The 23,332-nt window shown below is 38.4% G+C and overlaps 1 protein-coding gene across 1 annotated transcript; it reads left to right on the forward strand.

The window, feature by feature from the left end:
- Window positions 1–569: 569 nt before the first annotated feature.
- Window positions 570–3,699, forward strand: LOC108108395 (rab GDP dissociation inhibitor alpha). Its single transcript, XM_017216451.2, has 3 exons — window positions 570–1,149; window positions 2,376–2,851; window positions 3,114–3,699. The coding sequence occupies exons 1-3, from the start codon at window positions 756–758 to the stop codon at window positions 3,573–3,575; spliced, it is 1,332 nt and encodes a 443-aa protein (XP_017071940.1). The 5' UTR covers window positions 570–755; the 3' UTR covers window positions 3,576–3,699.
- Window positions 3,700–23,332: the final 19,633 nt, after the last annotated feature.

Here is a 23,332-nt window from a genome sequence, read left to right on the forward strand (position 1 = left end):
AATAAATAATCAAAACTTTAATGTTTGTTTTTAAAACCCATAATTATCCCGAGAAACCCTCACAATCTTGGAGGAAATGTCTAATCCAAGGGTCTTCAGATTATTAGAAATGAATTGAATCGATTTTTTGAATATACGCAGGTATACAGATTCGAGATGTCCACACTTTCAGAAACCATTTTACTGCGTTTGTAAATGAACGAATACATCGGCGAAGTAATTAAAAAATGCCAATAGACAACGACAGTGGAGAGTTTTGAATATTATCTACATCTTATTTTGGTTCCTTGTGATTTACGCCTAATATTCAGCCCTAAATGAAACAAACTTTGGGATGACCCCGCCCAACATTAGTTCTAAGACTTTACTACAAATGGCTTTGTAAATAAGACATAAATCTGACTTGTGTAAAAATGATATGTTTTCCCCTGTTCTGTTTTTTTTAGTGTGTTTCCCTGCTCGATTCACATTTAACCGTCGATAACACCGCCACGATAACAACTGACGATAATGCACCCCTGAAAAGAACGTAACGTAGCGTGACGTGACCAGCATATGACGTGACGGCAAAAAGCCAAAGCAAAGCGGACGAGCAAGAGGCGAACGAGTAGAGAAAAATTATTGAGCGCAGAGAAAAGTCCACTCCACCAAAATCGAACGTCGCAGCAAGTGAAAAAGGCGAACAAAAAGACCCGGATATATAATTTATAGATTCATTCGATTGAGATACGAAGTGATCCTGATCCAGAGCCAAAATGAATGAAGAATATGATGCGATTGTGCTCGGAACTGGACTGAAGGAGTGCATCTTGAGCGGTATGCTGTCCGTATCCGGCAAGAAGGTGCTGCATATTGATCGGAACAAGTACTATGGCGGCGAATCCGCTTCGATAACGCCGCTGGAGGAGCTATTCCAGCGTTATGGACTGGAACCGCCTGGCGAACGTTTTGGGCGTGGCCGTGACTGGAACGTGGATCTGATCCCTAAGTTCCTGATGGCTAATGGCCAGTTGGTCAAGCTGCTGATCCACACGGGCGTTACCCGCTATCTGGAATTCAAGTCCATCGAGGGCAGCTATGTCTACAAGGGCGGGAAGATAGCCAAAGTGCCGGTGGACCAGAAGGAGGCCCTGGCATCCGATCTCATGGGTTAGTTCAAAATTGTTTAAATGTCTTTTTTCCCAGTTAAAAATTGTGCAAATTACCAGCTGTGCGTGTGTGTATGTATGTATGTATTTTCACTCGACTGTTATCTGCACCCCCTCTCTCCGTCTTCCTCTTCCTTTTCCTTGCCCTAGCACTCTTTTTCCCTTTTTCTCTTTTCTTTGTCTCGGCTTTTTCACTCGCTGGCTACGTTAGTGTTGTTTTTGTTATTTTCTGTTTTAATGTGACACGTATGTGTGTGCCGAAAAACAGTTGTTTTCTTGGCTGGGCAAAGAATTTCTAAAAAAAAAAAAAAAAAATTTCCCCACACATTTCCACGCCTTGTTTATTTGCCCAACTATTAACGCCCCATTCCAATTGGAGTCTCAATTTAAATCGCTCTTCGCTGATTCATACACCTGCTGCTAATTGCTTGATTCCATTTTTCACCTGAATTTCGCTCTGCTTGAAAATTTAAGTTTTTTTTTTCGTTCACTTCTTCGTGGCAGCAGCAACCAAATGCAATTAGTTAAACACGCTCTATTTATTTATGATTAGGTCTTGATTTTGTTTCCATTTCAATTTTAAGTATTTTTAACCGAGTTTTTTGAAGAGGCGCATTGAACCCCTTCACTTTACAGTAGAACTTGCTTATAGAAGAATTTGTATAAAGAGAGATTTTATAAAAATGTGTAAAAATGTAAACCCAAAAATATATTAATATTAAAAAACTATTTATATATCTTGGAGTGAAATTTTTTACTATGTTTAAAAATCTATTTTTGTTTTTAAATACAAGTTTTAGTCGTTAAAAGCTGCAAACTTATTAAAAAAGGATATTTTTAATTACAAATATGATTTAAAATAATGTTTCTTATATTATTGGTATCGTATATATTTAAGTATTTAACTGCTGTTAGTTAATCCTCTTCATCATGCTTCACTGTGTCCGCATTACACATATGCTCAGAATATGACGTCATAGGGTGGCCAAGTGGTTTCTGATTGTTGGTGGTGGCTCACCCGCCCCCTAAATTAAAGGTTTCCAACTGAAGTTGCGTGCGGGTATCCAAGAGTGTTCGTGTGTGTGAGTGTTTGTGGCATGCAAATGAAAATGAAACGGGAAACTTAAAACCCTGGACTCGCGCACTCCCTTATATGTAGATCCTGTTCCCAAAACTGACCAATATGGCACAGCAGTTATGTAAAAATAAATATATATATATTTCTAGGTATGTTTGAGAAGCGTCGCTTCCGGAACTTCCTAGTCTACGTGCAGGACTTCCGGGAAGATGACCCCAAGACCTGGAAGGACTTTGACCCCACCAAGGCCAACATGCAGGGCCTGTACGACAAGTTCGGACTGGACAAGAACACGCAGGACTTCACTGGCCACGCCCTGGCCCTTTTCCGCGATGACGAGTATTTAAATGAGCCGGCCGTCAACACTATCCGGCGAATTAAGCTTTACTCCGATTCGCTGGCGCGGTACGGCAAGTCGCCTTACCTTTACCCCATGTACGGTTTGGGTGAGCTGCCCCAGGGATTCGCCCGCCTGTCGGCCATCTATGGCGGCACCTACATGCTGGACAAGCCCATTGACGAGATCGTTCTCGGCGAGGGCGGCAAGGTGGTGGGAGTGCGCTCTGGCGACGAGGTTGCCAAGTGCAAGCAGGTCTACTGCGATCCCAGCTACGTGCCTGAGAAGGTGAGATTTATGTGGTTTTTGGAAAAGGGAAGATCTCAAACTTAAACATTCGAATAAATTGGATTGTTTTAAGAAGGGTTGTCCGTTTCCGTAAACTTAATACTTATGTCATGAGTATCCAAAGCCTAAGATTAATCACTGGAAAACCTTTAATTTTCTAAAAACTAGTAGAGGGAACATTTTTCTTCATTTTATCTACTATATCTATTTAATATTAAATGGCTATTAATATAATTTTTTTCTTTATTTGTATTCCCGGCAGGTGCGCAAGCGTGGCAAGGTGATTCGTTGCATTTGCATTCTGGACCATCCGGTGGCCAGCACCAAGGATGGTCTCTCCACGCAGATTATCATTCCACAAAAGCAGGTGGGCCGCAAGTCGGACATCTATGTGTCGCTGGTGAGCTCCACTCACCAGGTGGCAGCCAAAGGTTGGTTCGTTGGCATGGTTTCGACCACCGTTGAGACCGAGAATCCGGAGGTTGAGATTAAGCCCGGTCTTGACTTGCTGGAGCCGATCGCACAAAAGTTTGTGACCATTTCGGATTACTTGGAGCCGGTCGATGATGGATCCGAGTCGCAGATCTTCATTTCGGAGTCATATGATGCGACCACGCACTTCGAGACCACTTGCTTGGATGTGTTGAACATATTCAAGCGCGGCACTGGCGAGACGTTCGACTTTTCCAAGATCAAGCACGAGCTGGGCGACGAGGAGCAGTAAACGGTGGAGCAAGGCCTCATCTGGTTATGGTGCATTTGGACAGCTCAACATCAGCCACAAACATCGTAGATCGTCTCAGCGTCGTGGCCAAACCTTAAATAAAAAAAATACCCAAGATAAAAACACAAAAAAAACCCAAAATAAAAATCCAAAAAAAAACTAAAAGAAAAACAAAAATCCAGAAATTGTATTACGAAAATGCTTTTCCATCGAGAGATGAAGTTTTAGATGTGAAACGAATTGCTTGCTTCGCGCAATATTGGATATGCCTAGAAAATATATATATATATACAACAATATATAACATAAATTATACAACATGCAGTCGCGTATATATGTACGTCTATATATATATATGTATATGTATAACTAAGTGAATGTTAGGCAACTAAATCAAATTCACACAGATTCAGCTTGTTGTGACTCGAGCAATGGTGCAAGAATCGACGTATGTATACCCTCTCTACCATTTCGCCGATCGGTCAGTCAGTCAGTCGCGATAAATCTTGAACCTTAGTTGTACGATTATATAATAAAGTATATATATATATATATATAAAATATGACATCGTATATATATATTGTCTATGTATATTGTCCCTTAGCTTGGTTTTCCTTTGTTTTGTTTTTGTGATCGACACAAAGTGTGTGCCTTTCCCAGGCATACACACATACATACCTATACACTTGACACACTCACTCACTCACATGCATAATGCAGCATTATAATTGTAATTGTAATCCCAAAAAACAACAACAACTAGAAAGGATGGTTTTGAAAATGTAAACAGTCGAAAAAACTTCATCGCAGCATAACCAAAATATTGCAATTGATAAAAAGCGCGGCAGAGGACATCAAATTAAAAACAAAACCCAATCAGATTGTCAATGGTAATGAGAACTATGGTATTCCGCATTTTCAGAATTTACATTTTTAATAAAAATTAAAAGAAAAATAATTGAATTTGTTGATAGATTGATATTTAGTGTTTCGGGCAATCATCATACTTAAGTTGGAAACCTTTTGAAAATTTAAGGTTTTGAAATAGATTAGATTATGGGAGGTGGCAAGAATTGGAATTGGATATGTTTTGATGCCTTCGTAAGTGCAGTTTGTTTTGAAGGATTCTCAGTTTTATTTTTTTCACGCAAAACTCTTACGCGCCAATGAGTTCAAATATTTCCAAAAAAAAGGGATCATGAGCTTTTCACCTTCGCAACTGACTCATTTAATTGGAATTCCTTAGTTCGTAGTTCCGAAGTTCAAACCGTGAACTGAGTTTTAATGTCCTGAGCTTTTGCAACGCTGCAAGGGCGGTATATTTAAACTCAAGGCCAGCTCCAATGAAGGGGCTGAAAAGGTAGAATAATTTTCAATTTTCTTAATGAATTTTTAAAAATCCGTTTAGCAATGTGTTTAGGAATAGTGGTATTTCAGATGACATATTGTCAAAAAAAAAACATCAAAAAATTAAACCAACTTCGGGATCCATGGTTTCTAAGGCTATCGGCTGTGTTTTCTCGTCTAATATTCTTTAAATATTTTAAATTTAACATTGAGAAAAACAATTAAAATAAAAATAACTAAAAGTTATAAAATCATAAATGGAAAGCATTTGATTTGTAGAAACTTAAGGTTATCTTGAAGGCGGTTTTATGATTTTTATATATTTATTTGTAACTCTTTTTGGTTTGGATAAAGATAAATGAAAAGTAATTAAAGTAGCAATTCATTATTAAAAGTAGGCACATTATAAAAACTTTAATTTATATTACTTAAGTACTTAAATATGCCTGTAAATACTTAATATCAGTTAGTCTCTAAAATTCCTAATGTATATAACTTATACAGATTACCATTTAAGTCGTTAGGTGATAAATGATATGATAGGATCCCCACCCTCTACTAAAGAGACTCAGTTGTCAATGAAAATCTGTTCGGGATTCACCCTCCATAAATGTCAGTCTAGCCGTTTTTGGGTTTTGTTGGCTGTTCTTCGGATTTGAATCACGTAGCCAAAAGGTTATAGTTATGACCAGGACTCCTCGTTCTCCTCGTTCCGCTCGTTATGTGACACAATTACGAATTCCGCAGCAAGTGTTTGGGATGCATTTGAAATACTTGCCCCCTTTCAAATCACCCCTTACGACAACCGTGGTAAGTGGGAAATTCTTATTGAATTGCATGTGGCATACCACACGACTCTGAGGCTAGTTGGCCTCACTTTCGGCTCCTAGTCGCAGTCCTAGTCCTTGTCCTCGTCCTGGATGCCTGTCGATGCCTCAGGAATGTGCAAAATGCTGAGAATGCCGGCTCTCTATTCCTGTTAGTTTTAATGCTGTCACTGACAGTTTGTGTTCTTTTTGTTTTTTTTTTTCTTTTTTTTCTATTTTCTATTTTTTTCCTGCACTTCACTTTGCTTTGGTTTTATTTTCCCTGCCCAACGACCTGTCTAACAAAATGCCGCCAGTATTTTTCCAATTTCCGCTTCCCAGAAAAGGCAAAAGTGCAAAGACGTTTCGCATTATTTCGCTCTTGGCCAGTCGATGAACATTGAACTCGTCTCAGGCCACAAGTGTTTTGGTTAGCTTAAAGCTTGGCTAGAATCTGGTCATTCCATACAATTCATATACAATGTTAAATATGGAAAAGAATTATTTAATAATACTTACTAAGTGTGATATTGGCAGTGCTTAGGGATTCATAAGCCTAACTAGGCCGAAACTTATAAATAATTCAAGGCATTGAAATCTAGATTCTAGCCTGATGGGTTATGGAATCTAGAATTTGGCCGTGCAACATTCCTGTCACATTTGCCATCTGCAACTCTCTCTCTCTCTCTTATTGCGGCTGATTTGTCATCGGTCTAAGGAATGGCCTTAACTACTAACTCCATCTAACCCCGACCACCCCATTGCGGCCGTTGTCTCTGGTGATGATGATGATGATGATGGCCACGCCACTGATGTGGCCAAAACACGTCGCCCAATACTGGTCAAGTCTTTCACCACATTTGTGCTCCTCTAGCTTCCGTCTTGGCTGCGGTTTTCTTTTTTCGTTTTCTGCAAGCTGGTTCGAGCCACCAAAAAAAAGGAGGAAAAACAAAAAAAAAGAGCAGGAAAAACCGCCGGAGAAGACCAAAATTTGTAACTGGGCAAATTGAAGTCAAAACTTTGGCGCTCAGCACCGCATGCAAGTCACATACAACAGCGGGCGGCGGGGTGGTGGGTATTGGCTGGATAATGGGCGTAGCAGGGGCCCAATGGGGGGGTATAGGACTATGATGTCGACGCAGCACTGGCAGGCATGACTAAGCTGCCAGGCCCCGTCCATGTCTGCATCTATATTCGCGTCCTTGTTGTTACTGCTGCTCCTGTTGGCCATGGTCAGGATAACGAGCCCCAGCTTTCAGCTTTCACACGGAAAGAAATGGTAAAAGAGGCCCCTTATACTGGCTTATAATAGTAATAAAATTAAATTTTATTACTTGGTTTAAGTTTCATATGGGAGATGGAGAAGGAAGGAAGGGGATTTTTTGTGATATTAATCCGTCAAGGTATTTGACTTAAAGTAATATGAAAACGGGAACATCTTTTTTAAGGCTTATTTCATAAAGTTTATTTTTCTTCTTTTAGGTTATTCAGGTGAAGTTACCAACATAGCTTAGTGTGAGGAAAGCATGAATTAACTTTAAAATAACTTATGAATATGGAACTTTTGCCTTTTTCCTCCGTTATCCTATTTATCTACTTTTTCACTTTATAAAGACCTCACTAAGTGGTAACAATAAAAAGTGATTTGCTTTATGATCCTGGCCAAGAATTTATATAAACACTAACTTAGGCGATAAATCTTCTTGAACAAATTGCCACAAATATTTATTTCCTGTGCAAGTTGGGTGTTTATGGGTGGCATGGGTGGCACGAGTGGCAAGCATCGCGTTGGGCTCGTAATAACAGCCAACCGCAAAGGGCCACACACAGAGATCCAAACAAACACAAACACACTGAGACACACACACATATACACAAACAAACACACTCACACACACAGAGCTATATATACAGGCCAAAAACAAAGCAACAAAATGATGCCTTTGGGGTCAGTTGACGGTGTTGGAGCAATGATTTGGCGGCTTAAGGACGATAGCCATGTGCATTGAGCTAAATTGACGCAGTGGACGTGGCACATGAGGCGGGGGAGATGGGGATAAATCTCGCACACGGATACAAGGACATTAGGTCAAATTGAATATAATTCTTGGGCTTTCCTTACAGCGTGATGTGATTAATTATACACGTTATGAATATAATGCAGCCGACATGTTGTCTCCTTCGCTGGCTGCCATCATCGTCAGCCGTCTCATCATTATCCGCAACGACATCCTTGCCTCAAAAGCTACAAGGAAATACAAAAATGAGCGAGGATGTCTGCACTGCGGAAAAACTTATTTTAATTAAAGTTTATCGTTAGATTTTGGATGGTTGAGTTTATAAAGTTATGGGAAATTAATTAATGCATTTTGGCTTATTGCTGTCTTAACTTTGGTAAAGGAAATGAAACTTTAAATACTGAAGGAAAGTAATATAGTTGATATGCTTCTTTGGTTAAAACTAACAAAAACTTAATAAATAAATAAATGTCTTAGGTTAGTAATTGTCTTATAATCTTAACACCAATAAGTTTGTATGTAAGTTTAGAAAAGGAAGTGACAACTTCTTGCTTAAATAAAGTGCGAAGAAAAGTACTTAGGTACGTAACTTCTTGATCGAAAAAAAGAGGCTAAGAGCTATAAGTTCTCTGATCATATTTCCATCGATTAAGCTTAAATATTACTATTATTTCTCCTCTAATACAGCCAGTTTTTCCTTTTTAATCCATCAGCTATTTCGTTCAGTGATTTGCTCCTTTTGGCTGCTTTTCAATTACTTGCATTTCCTATTCCCATTGTCATTGTTGCTGTTGCTTTGCATTTTCTTGGCTTTGGCCCACGAGCTTGTCAACAACTTCATTATCGCTTGCGACACTGTGCAACATCATCCCCTAGAAACATCATCCCCCCATCTCTTGCCACACTATCTCCTTACTAGACAAGCAAATTTAAATCAATTAAGTAATCTTATTGCCACTGCTGTTGCTACTCGTGTTGCCTCCTCCTTGTGAAGATGCTCTCTGCCTTTTGCCATTTCGCCGTTGCCTGCTTTTAGGCACTGCTAAAAAAGCACAAAATATCTGCATTTCTTAAACAGCAAATTAAGGTTTACCTTAAAAGGAACCCAATTAAATCTAAGTAAAATGAAAGGGGTTAAGCTGACAAAAAGTGTCATTTGGTGTCAGTCACAGCTTGAATAGCTCTTTAAGCCAACAGCCTGGTTTTGCATTTAAATCACAGCTAATAAAGTGGGAACAAAAGAAAATTTGAATGCTTTTTTTTCATGTGCACAGACAAAAACATTAACACACGCCCACACAATTTTTGTATGTCAAGCATTATAACTGTGGCCATTCCTTCACATGTGTGCACGTCTGGCTTTATGTGTGTTTATGTGTCTGTCGCTCTCGTTCTCGCTCTCTGGCTCTGGCTCTGTGTTTGTTGTTGGCTGGCAAACTTTTGCTGTGTTGCATATTTTGTGCAGATTAATTAAATTGCTGGCATGAAGCCGGTAACCAAAAAGGGGGGAATGCGGCATGAAAATGTGTGTGAGCGGAGGGGCGGTGCAAAGGAGTGTTGAGGACAGGATGCTCTTTCGGAAAACTCTGCTCACAGATTGAAGTGCATTATTAAATGTTTTTTCTTAATAATTCATGGCTGAGAAAACTAACACAAACACATTTGCTCCTTCTACGCCTCATCTTTCTCGCTGGCATTTTGTGAAAAGTTCAGTTTCCGCAATTAGTTAAAAAGAGAAGCTTGCCAAAAAGTGCACTTTGTTTTTGAAGGGAACTTCAAGAAATCCCGTAAGTAATTGCGGTTCATTAGGTAATAAAACATTAAATAAGTGTGTGATTTAACGTCTTGTTTATGTTGTTATTAATTCATAAACAATATTCTGGTTACCTTAAAAATCAGGTTAAGACTTTGGGACTTGTCAGGACTTACGGCTTATTTTATGACTTTTCTGTGGATTTATTACCCGTTTTTGTTTATTTATTTTAAATTCATGTTATTGTAGTATATTTAAAGAATCTGTTAAAAAAAATGCCATCAAAACTATCAATAAATAAGGGCGTGGCCGGCTGCCTCCAGACCTGCCTTGGGGCAAAAACGTTGTTTGCGGTGAATATTGTTATGGGATCATCCTGAAAAAAGGAAAAATTAATTTTATTTAAAAAAATTCGCATACGTGTGGCGGCCATTAAAAAAATGGTTCAAAGAAAATGCGTTTTAAAGGTTTTTATTTACGTGAAATGCTAGAATTTAATTTTTTTCAGCTTAAAATTTAAGCACAATATTCTGTTTATGTTAAAAAATTGGAAAAATAAAACATAAATTAACAAATTGTAATTTAAACCCAATTAAAACAATTTTAAAAGCCTTTAAAAATATAAATTCAAGAAAGAATTGTAAAAGTTAAATTTTTAAATTTGTTAATAAAAAAATATATAAATATATTTCTTTAATTTTTTAACTATTTTTCAGTTTTTCACAAAAATCAGCCACTTTTACATGCCTTCCAAATCTAACATAATTTCTTACAGCCCTTACTAACACCATGTTACTGCTAACGCTTAACAGGCCAAATCTAACATCATTTCTTACAGCCCTGACTAACACCATGTTACTGCTAACGTTTAACAGGCTGTCAGAAAACCAAAAACTGCTAAATAACAGCCTTAAGCTTTGAGAGCTTTGAAAACCAGGAGAAATATCCTTCAATCCGGTCTGTTAATGCCGCATTAACAGCGGATAAGGAGGAATTTCCCTCACTGTTCAGCTAACATGTAAGAGAATTTGATGTTCAACCATAACATATGTTATCAATCGTGAGAGTAACATCAGCAACATTGTTAACATCAACTGTTAGATGGCGCAACATTTTAAACCATTTCGTGGGATTACTTCAATGTTGGCTTAAATGGAAATTTGTGGGTGGCTTATCGTATGATTTTTATAGGCCAATTAGTGCATAGATTTAATTTATGATAAGGTAATGGTAGGTTACAAGGTCTCGAAACAAAAATGACCCTAACAAATGCATTTTGGTATTATGCATATGTTAGCCTAGGACATAGGACCAGTGGCGCCTTGAAGTATGCAGTCCTTTTTAGACCATCTTCCCTTTTGCCATTTTGTTAGCAATTAAATGTATTCACTTGACGAAGCAATTTGCCATTCACAGCTTCCCAAAAGCCGTTGCAAAGGTTGACTTTAACAATAAAAAAGTCTTGGGCCAACTTTTTCATATGGACCAACAATGCCTGGCAAGTGCTGCATAAAAGAAAAAACGTGGTAAAAACTCTTAAGAAAAAAGGAAAATTTATAGCCTTGGAATTTTGTAAAGTTTCATTTTAAAACAGTATACCGATATATGCATTTTGACGTTTGAATTGTTTTGGATTTTCTGAAATATAATGCCAATCACGACTACAATTCAAGTATTTATCGCGCTTCAACGGGTTCCCTTAACTTATTTAATTAACTTCAATTTCTGTTAACCACGACACGAAGTCCTTCTTCGGTATTCCTTTCACCAGCTTCTTCACGATTCAGCGCCGAGCTGCCTGCTCACTTTAATGGTCCTGTGGCACGTCCTTTAAGAGACAACTAAAACAAGTCGATATTAAATCCAATTTTGCCAAAGGGGTGAAATAAATCTTTTTTTTATATAATTTTAGAAAGCTAACAAGTTTGAGGGAAATGAAAATATGGGACCTTAAGCCTTACATAATCCCTTAAAAAACAGCAAAAATGAATACAGATTGTGTAAGGGAAATTAAATTTTTCCCTAAAAAAAAATCTTAAACCGCTTACGTTTCTTCATCTAAACGTTTTCGTTTGTTCCAACTGACATTTTATGAAGTATTTATCTTACTTTACCCAATGCTCGATGTGTTTGTTCTCATTCATGTTTACACTTTTCTTCTTGCTCAAACTGTCAACCAAACTCAAACAAAACGAACACCTCAGCTCCTTTGGACCGGGCTTGCCATTTAAGTGCCATATAAATTCATTTCCTCACACACAAACACACACAGGGAGACACTGCTTTTCACCTAGTTTTTATGCAGTTTTCTCTGGCATTTCCGCTGCGAATGCATTTTAAAGGGCTTACACGCATCCTTCCCCCTTTGTTCGCCCCCATAAGTATGCAATAATTTCCTCTTGGCTTAGGATGCCGCTTCGCCGCTAGGTGGCTATGTGGCTATGTGGCGGCTGGTTTGCTACTGGCAATTGTTGCACTTGCCTTGAGTTATGTTGCGACGACAGACGGACTCTGCGACACTCTGTAAATTATCCAGCCCAAGCAGCACAAGATGCAATGGCCGCTTAATTGCTATAGCGATGCCGTTCGACCGATAAGGCACAAAAATGACCGGAAAAACGTTGTCCGTTAGCAAACGAAGCCAAGTAGGTTGGCTAAGAGCATGGCTTAAAGGATTTGCTGTTTGGCATCAATTTGAAATATTACTTTTATTTTCACATTGAGAACAAAAAAGTAAGCTGGTTGGTTTGGGTTTACTATTCCAATGATCAATCATTTTGGTACAAAAAATGAGAAGATGCCTCTTTTAATTGATTTCACATAATTTGATTGATATTTTTTTTTTTATATTTAACTGAGCCGGGGGTTAACATTGTATATAAATCTCGAATTGACAAGAAAAAGTAGCTTCATTTTTTCACCATGCAGGTAGTATCCATTGTTTAGTGAGAGCTCTTCAATCGCCCCTGGCTTTCCTCTTTCCTGTTGCCAAAACTGCAGCTGTGTTTACCTTGAAATTTTGGTTTTCAATAATATTTGGCTTCGGCTTTTGTGTATGCGTGTGTGTGTGTATGTCTGTGAGGATATGCGTATGTATGTGTGTGCTAGTCTACATGTCTTTTGCAAAAATAGCAAATGCATAAATGTGGTTACGCAGCGGAAAAGGGAAAAGGCAAGCCAGAGAAAGGAAAAGAAAAGCGAGGCCCTGCGGAAAAACTAGAGGATGAGGGGGTTTATAGGGGTGAAAGTTCAGCGGTGTTACCGTTATCTGTGCAGCGACAGCCATATTTACCTGCCAACCTAACAAAAAAAAAAAAAATAGAACTACACACACACATATATATATGTGGGTATGATAGCTACTTGAGTTCAACGGCAAAATTCTTGCAGTTATTTTGTCTGTGTTTGTCTGTGTTTAGAGAGCTCGTGTGTGCGGGCTTCGCAGCCAAAAATTCACCTTTATGCCACTTCAAAAGTGCGGGGTAATCGAAAAAAGAGAGAAAGAGAGAGAGAGGTAGAAGCGAACGGAAAATGCTCTAATATGCTAGAAAATTGTCGAAAATCCGTGCTGAGAACTAAAGTAAATAAAGTTACCTCCCGATAAACTTTATCTCAACTAAGTTGGCAAATTTAAATATCTAAAGACTTATTCAGGTATTATTATTACCATATATTAAATTGCTAAGATTTAATTCTGGTAAAACACTTTTGAACTCTTCAAGCCAACCGCAACTCACTTTTTTTTCTCCTAGCTTTTCACACAGAGCATGACGACCCCTATTTCAACTGCCAAAACAATTTATAATATTTTCCTTTTCTTTTTCCTTACTTTTTCTTGATTTTTTGGGTTGGCAGAAAACTTAATGTTTAATGTGCCAAACGATTCGAGGAATTTTGACGAGGAAGAAAGTTAAATTAAACAGGTAAAAAGTATTTCTCGTTAAAGGAACCAAATTCACTTGGTTTTCCATTTCATGGAAATCAGTTTAGGAAGCTTTACTAACCCATCTTTTGATCTCTTTTTTGGTCTGTAAGCCAAATTGAATGGTCTTCCAATTATCGGCTTTTGCTTACAGATTGAAAGTGTTTACCCGCCCGCATGCGACACCTTCCCAGCTTCCCTCCCGTTGACCCCGATCTCCCTTGGCGGTCCATTAGTTGAGCCTGTTTGGCTGTTGTTTGGCTGCATTCGTTGCTTCCTGCCCGAAATGCCACATTAGCTGATGCCTTCGTTGCTGCGATTCGTATCCTTGTTGTTCGACTCCATTGTGTGTACACTGTCGCTCTCTTAAAATTTATCACAAAATTTATCTAAATTTATGATAAACAATATCAACTCTCAGACCCCAAATTTCCGTGCATAAAATTATGATTAGAAAATATTTATCTTTGCTTTTATGATTATGTATTTTTATGGGTTTAGCTAATCTGTTCAATTTTCACGGTGCTGTATTATGAAAAGTTTTCTTTTTGGTGTACTCTTCTCACTTTTGGAGGCCCCAGCGATTTTCCACTTTTCTGAAGCATTTGGAGTTTTGAGCGTTTGTCTGCGTGTCTGTTTCAGCTATTTTTATACGATTTGCTATTTTTTCCGGACTTTTGTTTGCCATTGTTGCTGTCCTCCCAGCCCATCTCCCTATCCAGATCTAACCCCGTACCGACCTCTTCGTTCCGCCGAGAGCTTCACCTTCCTTCTTCTGTTTTTTCTTTAGTTTTTTTTCTAGCTCCTCTCTCTTTTCGCATAAAACTGACGCCAAATTTCTTTGGCGTCAACCAATGCCCAGGACCATCCACACCCACACACAGTGAAAAGTAACCAGGATGCGAGAGAGAGAGAGGGCAGCAAAAAAAAAAAATGGAAAGAAAATTGTTGGTTTAGTTGGTGGCTCTGACTTTTCGCGTTGTTTCTCTAACTTTTTTTTTTTCATAGTTCGATTTTTCAGGTTATCTATGTATGTGTGTGTGTGTGTGTAAAAAAAATATCTAAAAATAATAAATGCGTTGGTCCATATGTGTGAGTGCAGTTTGTCAGTTTTACTGGAACTTCTTTGGTTGCATGTGCAGCAGCCCGTCCCTTTTCCACCTGCGTGGCAAGCAAAGTTTTGCCTTGCATATTGGTAATTTATTAGCATAAAATGCCAGCAACGCGTAAATAATGCACAAACATTTTGTTGTTTTCGTAACATTTAGCTAGCACTTTCCTAACCCCAAGGCAGCCACCCAAAAACTACAATATCTCTATCTCTCATTCTTTCTCTCTCTCTCTATATATATATAGATATATACAACCAACTCTACATATTTGTTTATAGATAGATTTTATTGGTTTTGCTGGCTCCCAACTGAGCATAAAATTCATTTCCGCCACATTTCCACGTCGCTCACATGTCACATGTGACCTGAAGCTGCTACTGGCTATTGCTTCTCCTGAACCTGCAAAACCTGGTTTTCCTGGTCTTTCTTTGGTTCTTCGATTTTTAACACAACTTCATTACGACCACAACACTATAGCCATAAAGCAGAAGCACTATTGCTGCTTTTGCTGCCCTTGTGAAGTTCAATATTTCCGGTTAAAGTGCGATATTTGATTCGACTTTTCGGTTGAAGTTCTCTTCCGGGTCGGGTTTTCGATTCTCGGTACGGTCGAGTGATTTCCTCTCTCTCGCCATTTGACATATGACAAGTTTGTTTTTCTGCGCAGCAGCAGCAGCAGCAGGAGCAGGGGCAGCCGCACTCTACGGTCTAAAGTTAGTTATGACTTCCCATGCCATCGCCATCGCCAACGCCATCGCCATCGCCATCGCCTGGCCCTGTAGTAGTAGGTAAATATTTGTGTTTTCATAGGATTTGAATCAGATTCCTAAAATTACACTCCTGGTGCATAGATAGAGAGAGAGCATAGTTTAAGTTAGTCAAGCTCTTTGTGTGCTTAACATGGCACATAGTAGTTGCCAAAATTGTCACATTCTGTGAATATTTGTTTAGTTTTTAGCAGTACTAGCCAGTGAAGTTGTAATAAATATTAAATTCATAACTAAGTGCCTTTTGGATGAATTAGAAATATCCAAAATAGAGATGTTCAAAAATAAAGCCACTAATTTAAAATGCACTAAAATGGTAGTTTTACGGTCCCATAAAGTGAAAATGCAATGTAGATAGAGATATAGATTATATATATAATATATATACAGTTGATGTTTTTGTTGGTCTTTTTTTTTGAAGGGGAAAGCACATACATGCTTCACACTTAGATAAATAAATACTCTTTAGTAGACATGGTCAAAGTTAAAACTAAGATAAAACTGAAATTTCAGAGAGGACATCTTAAAGCGAATTTAGCTCAATGCGGTGGGATTAAGGGTTTTGTAACCCCCATAAAGTCAAGGATCCAGCCTAACACATAGTCGATGTCACTATAATGGCATAGGTAAGACACCATATACCAGATCCTGCCAAGACATCAGACCCAGGGGTGTTTGTAGTTGGAAACTCTAAAGAGAGCCGTGTACCAAGCAAACTTGAGCAGCAGAAACTGTAGCAAATGACGCAGCATCCTCAAACGATTCCTGTGCATTCTACGTTGTAAATAGATCAGCAAGTAGAGCAAGCAAAACTTGCATGTCCACTGGGAAAGGACAGACCTCCTTTGAAGTTAAGTCTACCGCCGCACAGGTGAATTCCTCGATATAAAGTACAGCGCTATGGTCGTCATTAGGTTTGATTGTTTTTTGGAAGAAATATTGACAAACTAATCAAAAGAAACAAACAGAAAATCTTTATTAATATCTGGCTTATGAAAGTTTGTAAGCTAAGTTTAGTTTTTCCTCTTTAAATTCGGAATTTTCTTTCTCATTTTTAAAACCATCTTCAGCACCCACTAGACACTGACACACAAAGCAACTTAAGCTAGTTACCAGCACTTCACCGCCTTACAGTTTTTATATAATGTTTGTTTTTTTATCTTTTTTATCTTTGAACCCTGTGTGACACCCACACCTACACACTCCCACACACTCAAACACACACGAATAACATTATGCAATGAAAATATAAAATGCATGGATATCCTAGGGCAACTAAACACGAAAAAAAAGAATGCTTGAAAAATGTTAGCTATATAAACTGGGTCACAAGTCATCCATCTGATGCACCACTTGCAGTGGTGCTTTTGGCCCAAAGACATTTAGCCATGTTAAGGCACTGGGATCTAAAGAGCTCTAAGAGCCGTGTGTGTGTGTCTAGGCAAGTCATAGACAATGATAGTGAATGATATAAATTTCAACCGAATTCAGCGACCCAAATTTTGTTAGTCGAATTTGTTGTTAATCAGACAAATGACTGAGAGACAACGAGAGCTAGGCAGCAGCAGCAGCATCAGCAGCAGCAGCAGCAGCGACGGCCTTAATTTGGCGGCTCGGTGTACCTTTTGGCCATAAATAATTAGTCATTTGGCTGTTGGCACACTTAACAGGCCATTTGCATGCACCGAAAAAAAGGGGGAAAACATATACACACATACACAAAGAGAGCACACATACATACATTCACATGGTAACTGGAGGATATAGGAGCAAACACGTAGCCTACTTAATGGCGCCAAATGCTCGTTAAATGGTTCGCCGTTCGCCGTTTGCGGTATGCGAATTGTTTTAATTGAAATGGAAAACGCGTAAATTTAAGTGAAATGCTTATATGCTCATGCTCTATGTTCGCAACAATGTTAGTTTGTCTGTTTGTTTTTCTATTTGCATTCAATTTCACTTTGCAACAAACACACACTCCAAATTGCCATGGACACTAAAAATGGACAAAGGAGGTTTGGTCGGCCAAAAGGGGGGGCGATGGTGGGTGGCCAAGTGTTTATTAACTTTGGCTGTTTGATCCACTTTACCATCCAGTTGGCTGTTCTCTATTCTCTGTACCCTGTTCCATGTTGTCTGTTGTCTGTTGTCTGCTCCAAGGATGTTGTTACCCATGTGCTGATGGTGATGGCGATGGCAGCAGCAGCAGCAGCAGCAGTGGCAGTACCAGCCATACACAAAAAGTCCTCCATCCAAACGGTTCTACACAAATGCACCAAATGAACGAGCCACCGAGTAAATGAATGAATGCACCAAGGACGAAGGCTGCTGCAAGGGGGGCTGGACGGGGGTGGGGTGCTAAAAAGGGGTTACAAAGGGGTCACACAGAGAGCGGATAATTCAAATGTAATTTACAAAAGCACTCGTTTGATTTGTTACTTGTGCCGTTCTAGCATCATCCTCATCCACATCCTCATCACCCAACGTTAACGCCAACGCCATAGCCATAGCCATAGCCATCGCCTTTACCAGCTGCATCTGCATCCGGCTGGGAAAATCCACGTTTCTATGGGCCAGCCAAGGGGGCGGGGGTTTTTGTGGAGCCGTTTGCCGCCTGGTGGTTCAGTAAATTAGTTGGTCCTGGCTTTTGGCTAGAAGGGTGAAGCCAAAAGAAATGAGGGAGATCGGGGCTGGCTAACAAGCACAGAGCCCGAATGCCCAAATAAAAACAAAAAGCAATAAAAACCAAAGGAAAAACTAGCCTTTTAGCTGGTTGAAACTTGGATACCCTCAAGCGTTAAACTGGTAATTGTAAGTCTGTTAAGAGATGCTTTGGGCCATAAAAACACGCTAAGAAAACCAAGTATTTATTCTACTTAAATAGTTATCTTACTTGGTTAAACTATCAATTCGTTTGTTTAACAAATTAGTAAAATATTGCAATGAACTTATTAAAAAAGTGATAATAGCCTAAGTAGCCCTAATTTTTGGAGCGGCAAAAAAGGCGAATCATTACACCCTTTTCCTGTTAACCGTCCGTTGAATGCAATTGAAAAACAAATACTTGACAAGAGCATTCAATCTTTGTTTTGGCCTTCTATTATTTGAATTAAATTATCTAACTAATTGGATCGGTCGGTTCGGCTAGCACTGAAATTCAACTAATTAGCCGCACGCAAATTATAACAACATTTATGCCAGATATATACCCGCTGATATATATATATATATATAGATACATGAATCCCCCAAAGTCAAAGCCAGCCCAGCAGACATGACACGCCCGCCTTTAATTGCTGTCAGATTAAATTAATGCAAAGACAAATGGAGATAGTATATCAATAGACGGTATAACTTGCTGTAGATGGTACATTAGTTCGAGACCAGGAGACCAGGGGAGACCCCTACAATTTGGGACCAAAGTTGGATAAACCTTTTCGGCCAAAATGACACGTACAACAAATTAACTAAATTAATGCAATTTGTTATTCCCAATAGAAACGAAATGAAAGATAACTACACCCCAGTTTTGTATATGGACTGAGATTAATGCGGTTGACGAAGAAGCCAGGAAGGGACACAACTTGAGTGTTAAATGGTTGATGGTAAATAAACTAAAAAACTAAAAAACCTCAGATTTGTGGCCACTTTTAAAAATGTTTTTGGGTTAGCTAGATTTTGATATGCAAAGACAATAAAATGGTTGATGTGTTATCTGATGCTCTTTTGCAGTTAAGCTGGGGATTATTTGGTGCCTTGTAAGCTTGATAAACCAACAAAAAGGTTTTTACGAATTTTTAAAGTCTTTAAGGTTGATCAGAAGACAGGTGGCTTTAAATAATTAAATAAAGGGTGGCCCATGTAGCGTTTGCTTTTCATTTTCATTGTCAATGTGTCAGATATTTAGTAGAACGTTTGGTGTTTACGAAAGGCTTGAGTTTACGCATAAAGAAAATTGGTAAATATTGATATTTTTATAGAGATTTTAAAACGCAATTGTTCATACATTCATAAACTACATAAATTTTCTATATATTTTTATACCTTTATTAAATATTAAAGTTCTCAATTCAAATTTTAGTTTAATCAAACCTTAAAAGTTGAAATCGTTTTATTTTTCATAAAGATTAAGATTTAATATTTTTTAAAATCTTTTAAAAATTACAAATTTACTAACTTACCGAATTAATGGTTACTAATTTAATAATGAATTTTTAACAGGAATTAACAGTAATTTTTGAAAGGAAAGGATAAAGGGTGGCCCACGGAAGATTTGCGTTTTAAAATATTTTCCAATTTTTTTCGAGCGTTGACAATATATCATTTTATACATTGATATGTCAAAATTATGGATAGCAAACGCTATATGGACCACCCTGTATTAAAAGTAAAGGGTGGCCCACGAAAGATTTGCGTTTTAAATAATTAATATTTCCCAATTTTCTTCGAAAGTAAACTCAACCATTTCGTAAACCGCAAACCATCTACTAAATACAATGACATTCGATATGTCAAAGTTAAAATTACCGATAGTTCAAAAAGCAAACGCTGCATGGGCCACACTGTATTAAAAGTAAAGGGTGGCCCACGGAAGATTTGTCTTTGAAAATCTCAATTTTCTTCGAGCGTAAGATTAAACATTTCATAAACCGCAAACCTTTAACTAAATATATGACACATTGACAATGACATTCGATATGTCAAAGTCAAAACTACCGATACTTCAAAAAGCAAACGCTGCATGGGCCATATACTTAACGGCCTGTACTGATGCCAAAATAAAACGGACAATTTAGTTTTCATAAACAATAAATAACTAAAAATTAATTGAAGTTTCTATAAAGTTCAGCAAAAAGCTAAAAACAAGTTCTTCCTTTAAAGGCAACGTCTTAACCAAAGCTTAGACTTGCAAGACTTCAAATAAATCGATAAAAAATATATTTAAATGAAATCAAGTAAAGAGCAAATAAAATCGAAATTTATTAACTAAGTACTTTAAATGGTCATCTTACTAACTCACTTACAACTCAATAGCTTTAAAAGCCAGACTCATCAGACTATCAGGACTTTCCTGAGCCGTTTTACCCTTTTCAACTTCTTTTCAGATTCCAGTAAACCTGCCAAGTAATTTTTTTTTTATTTATTTATTTACCTGTCGTTGCGGCGGTCCATCTTGATTAGTATGCGTTGGACCACTTTTCCCGTCGTCAAGTCTGGTGACTTTTCAATTAATTGAATATTTACACACAGAATTGGTTTTGGCTCCCATGAGGGAAAATGTATATAAAAGAAATGCTTTTCATTTGAGCAAATACCCAGTTGGTTGGGCGTCTTTAAAGTTAAGAAAAACCACAGCACGTAATGTGTCTTGAAATTTGATACGTTGCCCGGAAGCTGGAAATTGTGGAAAGTTTAACTTAACCTGGGAAATGAAATTTGATTTGATTTGTTGCCAGATTTACCCAATTACACAATTCGCTGGGGAATTGTTTGGAATGTTCTTAACCGGCAATTGAGGGGGCTGGACCATGGGCCATAAATGTGACAAGTTGCCATATTTTGTAGACACACACAAAATCAAGTGCCAAATTGGGGAATTTGATTCATTTGTCATTTATTTAAATTCCCAACAATTTGCAAGCTAATTTCATTGTCAGAGTCGAATGTGTGGCCCAATTTCGTTGCTATTGGCATTGGGTCGATTGTTATGTCTGACAGCGACAAATGTCAGAATGTCAAATCACAGTGAATAAACCAAAAAAAAAAAAAAAAGAAATGGAAAATAAAACTGAAGGCAAACAATTTGTTTTATTCGCATTTCACACATTCCCAAAACGAATCATTTTGGGCGAAAGCCTAAAAATATGCTTTCCCATAAACGCTTGTTTGTTGTCCAAAAAAAAAAGAAAAAACAAAAGGAACATCGCACACACACGCATATGTTAGCCAAACAAAAGAGAAAAGGAAAATGTTGAAAAATACTTTTTTGCCTAGCCATTTTAATCCACTTTTCAAAATTTATTATGCAGAAACGTTCAAAAATTTCCCGCCAAAGTTTTCTCTTAAAAAAGGACGACTATCATCTGGGTTTTTGAATGATTTTTATTTTGTTTTTTTTTTTTTTTGTTGGTCGTCGGCAGACTAGAGCCTGTCCACATGTTTTGGGGGTCATAAATCTGCAATTACCAGTCATGCCGGTGCCGGTCCAGCATTGTCCTGCAATGTCCTGCGTATGGCCGAAGCATTTTGCCCAACGCCGCCAACTTGCCGGGCAAGTTGCAACCAAAAATTCGCTTGATGAATCGGTTTTTGGCCATCGGAATGATTTTGGAATTAAATTCGCAACTTAAAGCGGCAACCGATGTGACATCTAAATTATGCTTAGAGTCTGTTTGCCTGCAATTTGATTGGAGGTCCTGCCTTGTCCCCATCCCTCTGGGAAACTTACCCTCAGTTAGTTTGCCGGCCCGAAAAATAAATAAACAAAACAGTTGAAAAGAAACTTCAAGTTGACTATAGTTTCCCTGGCCTCTCGGGCTCTTTAGCTCTGCTGCTTCTGGCTGTCTTTATTTCGTCTTGGTTTTCTTTTAGGACAGGACTCTCTTAGTCTCAGTCTCAGTCGCAGTCGCAGTCTTTATTTTGTGTTTTTTCTCTACTTTTTTTTATGTATTTTTCTTTTTTTTTTTGAGCCGGTAATTTTTGCCATTTCTTGGACGAGTCCTGGATGCTCGACTAACTTGTATGCGTTCATGCTTGGCAGCCAATTCAAGTCGTGTCATTTTGTTGAGTTTGTGTTGAGAGTTCGTTGAGATACCCATACCCCCTGTATCCACATTTTCTATCCAACTTCTTTCCCCCTCCATTGCCACACAGTGGCTTTCACCGCTTGTAATTCAAATGTCAGTCAGTCAGTCGGTTCTTCGTTGGCTCAGTCGGCACGTCAATGTGGGCCAAAGTTCCTGGCAAGCTCCTCCAACCACTTGAGCCTTGCCAACCAGAGTCTCTGGTTGCCTTTACCTATATATACACCTTCTCCTCTTCCTCCTCCTTCTCCTCCTATCTATTCCATTCCATCTCATGGATCTCCTGGACAGGTGTTGTCTCATTTGTACCATTGCATGTGCGTGTGTGGTCTCCGAGTTTTTCCTCGACTTTTCCTTCTAGCCAGTTTTGCGGTTAGCAGGTTGCTCTCTCACTCTCTCTATACATTTTGCCGTTTGCCGTTTGCGTGAGCCAGGGAAAAATAAATTATTTATTGAACTCGGTTCGTCGGGCACACGAAAATTCCAAACACAATAAACTACATACATGGATAAATTGATTCTTGTTTAGTTTCTGGGTAATCAACTGAAATCTTTTGCAATCATCGATCAAAGAGTAAAAAGCACTTTGCCAACTTTCATTGCAAATATTTCGAAATCTATAGAAAGGACTTTCATTCTGATTTTAAACTCTGTTTATTTTAAGATTTATATATATATATATTTTTTTTTGACAAGTTCTTTCTATACATTTTAACTAACATTTCATTCTAAAAGAATCAACTATTAGATTTGGTGTTTGTTTTATCCTTGTAGACACTTTTTAAAAAGACCTTAGTTCCTCGAACTTTAAGTCTATTTTCTTGGTCTTTTGTTAGACTTAAATATTTCAAAAGTGAAACTTTTTCAAGAAGTTTTGTGGTCGTAAACTCAGCCGTAACAATTCTTCTATGGACAACTCATTGGCCATGAAAACAGTCTTAAATATTTACCGCGCCACTTTTCGACTTCACATTCAAGAGTAAATTCATGGCGTTGTCAACTGGCTAAAATATTCGCCGGCATTGTGGCGTCCAGGCATTGTCCTGCCCGATTTGTCCTTGCTGCGTATTTGCACGCCGCCGGCTGAAGTTCGCACTCCACAAGCACCCGCCCGTTGGCCGCCTCGTCGGACCTCACAACTCACGGCTTATGAATTTTGGGCCTTAGGAGCATCAGCTTCAGTTCCAACTTGGCGCGTATAAATTTCATAAGCTGCATAAAGCAGCAC

The sequence above is a fragment of the Drosophila eugracilis genome, unplaced genomic scaffold (assembly GCF_018153835.1).
Source record: "Drosophila eugracilis isolate 14026-0451.02 unplaced genomic scaffold, ASM1815383v1 contig_445, whole genome shotgun sequence".
NCBI classification, from domain to species: domain Eukaryota; kingdom Metazoa; phylum Arthropoda; class Insecta; order Diptera; family Drosophilidae; genus Drosophila; species Drosophila eugracilis.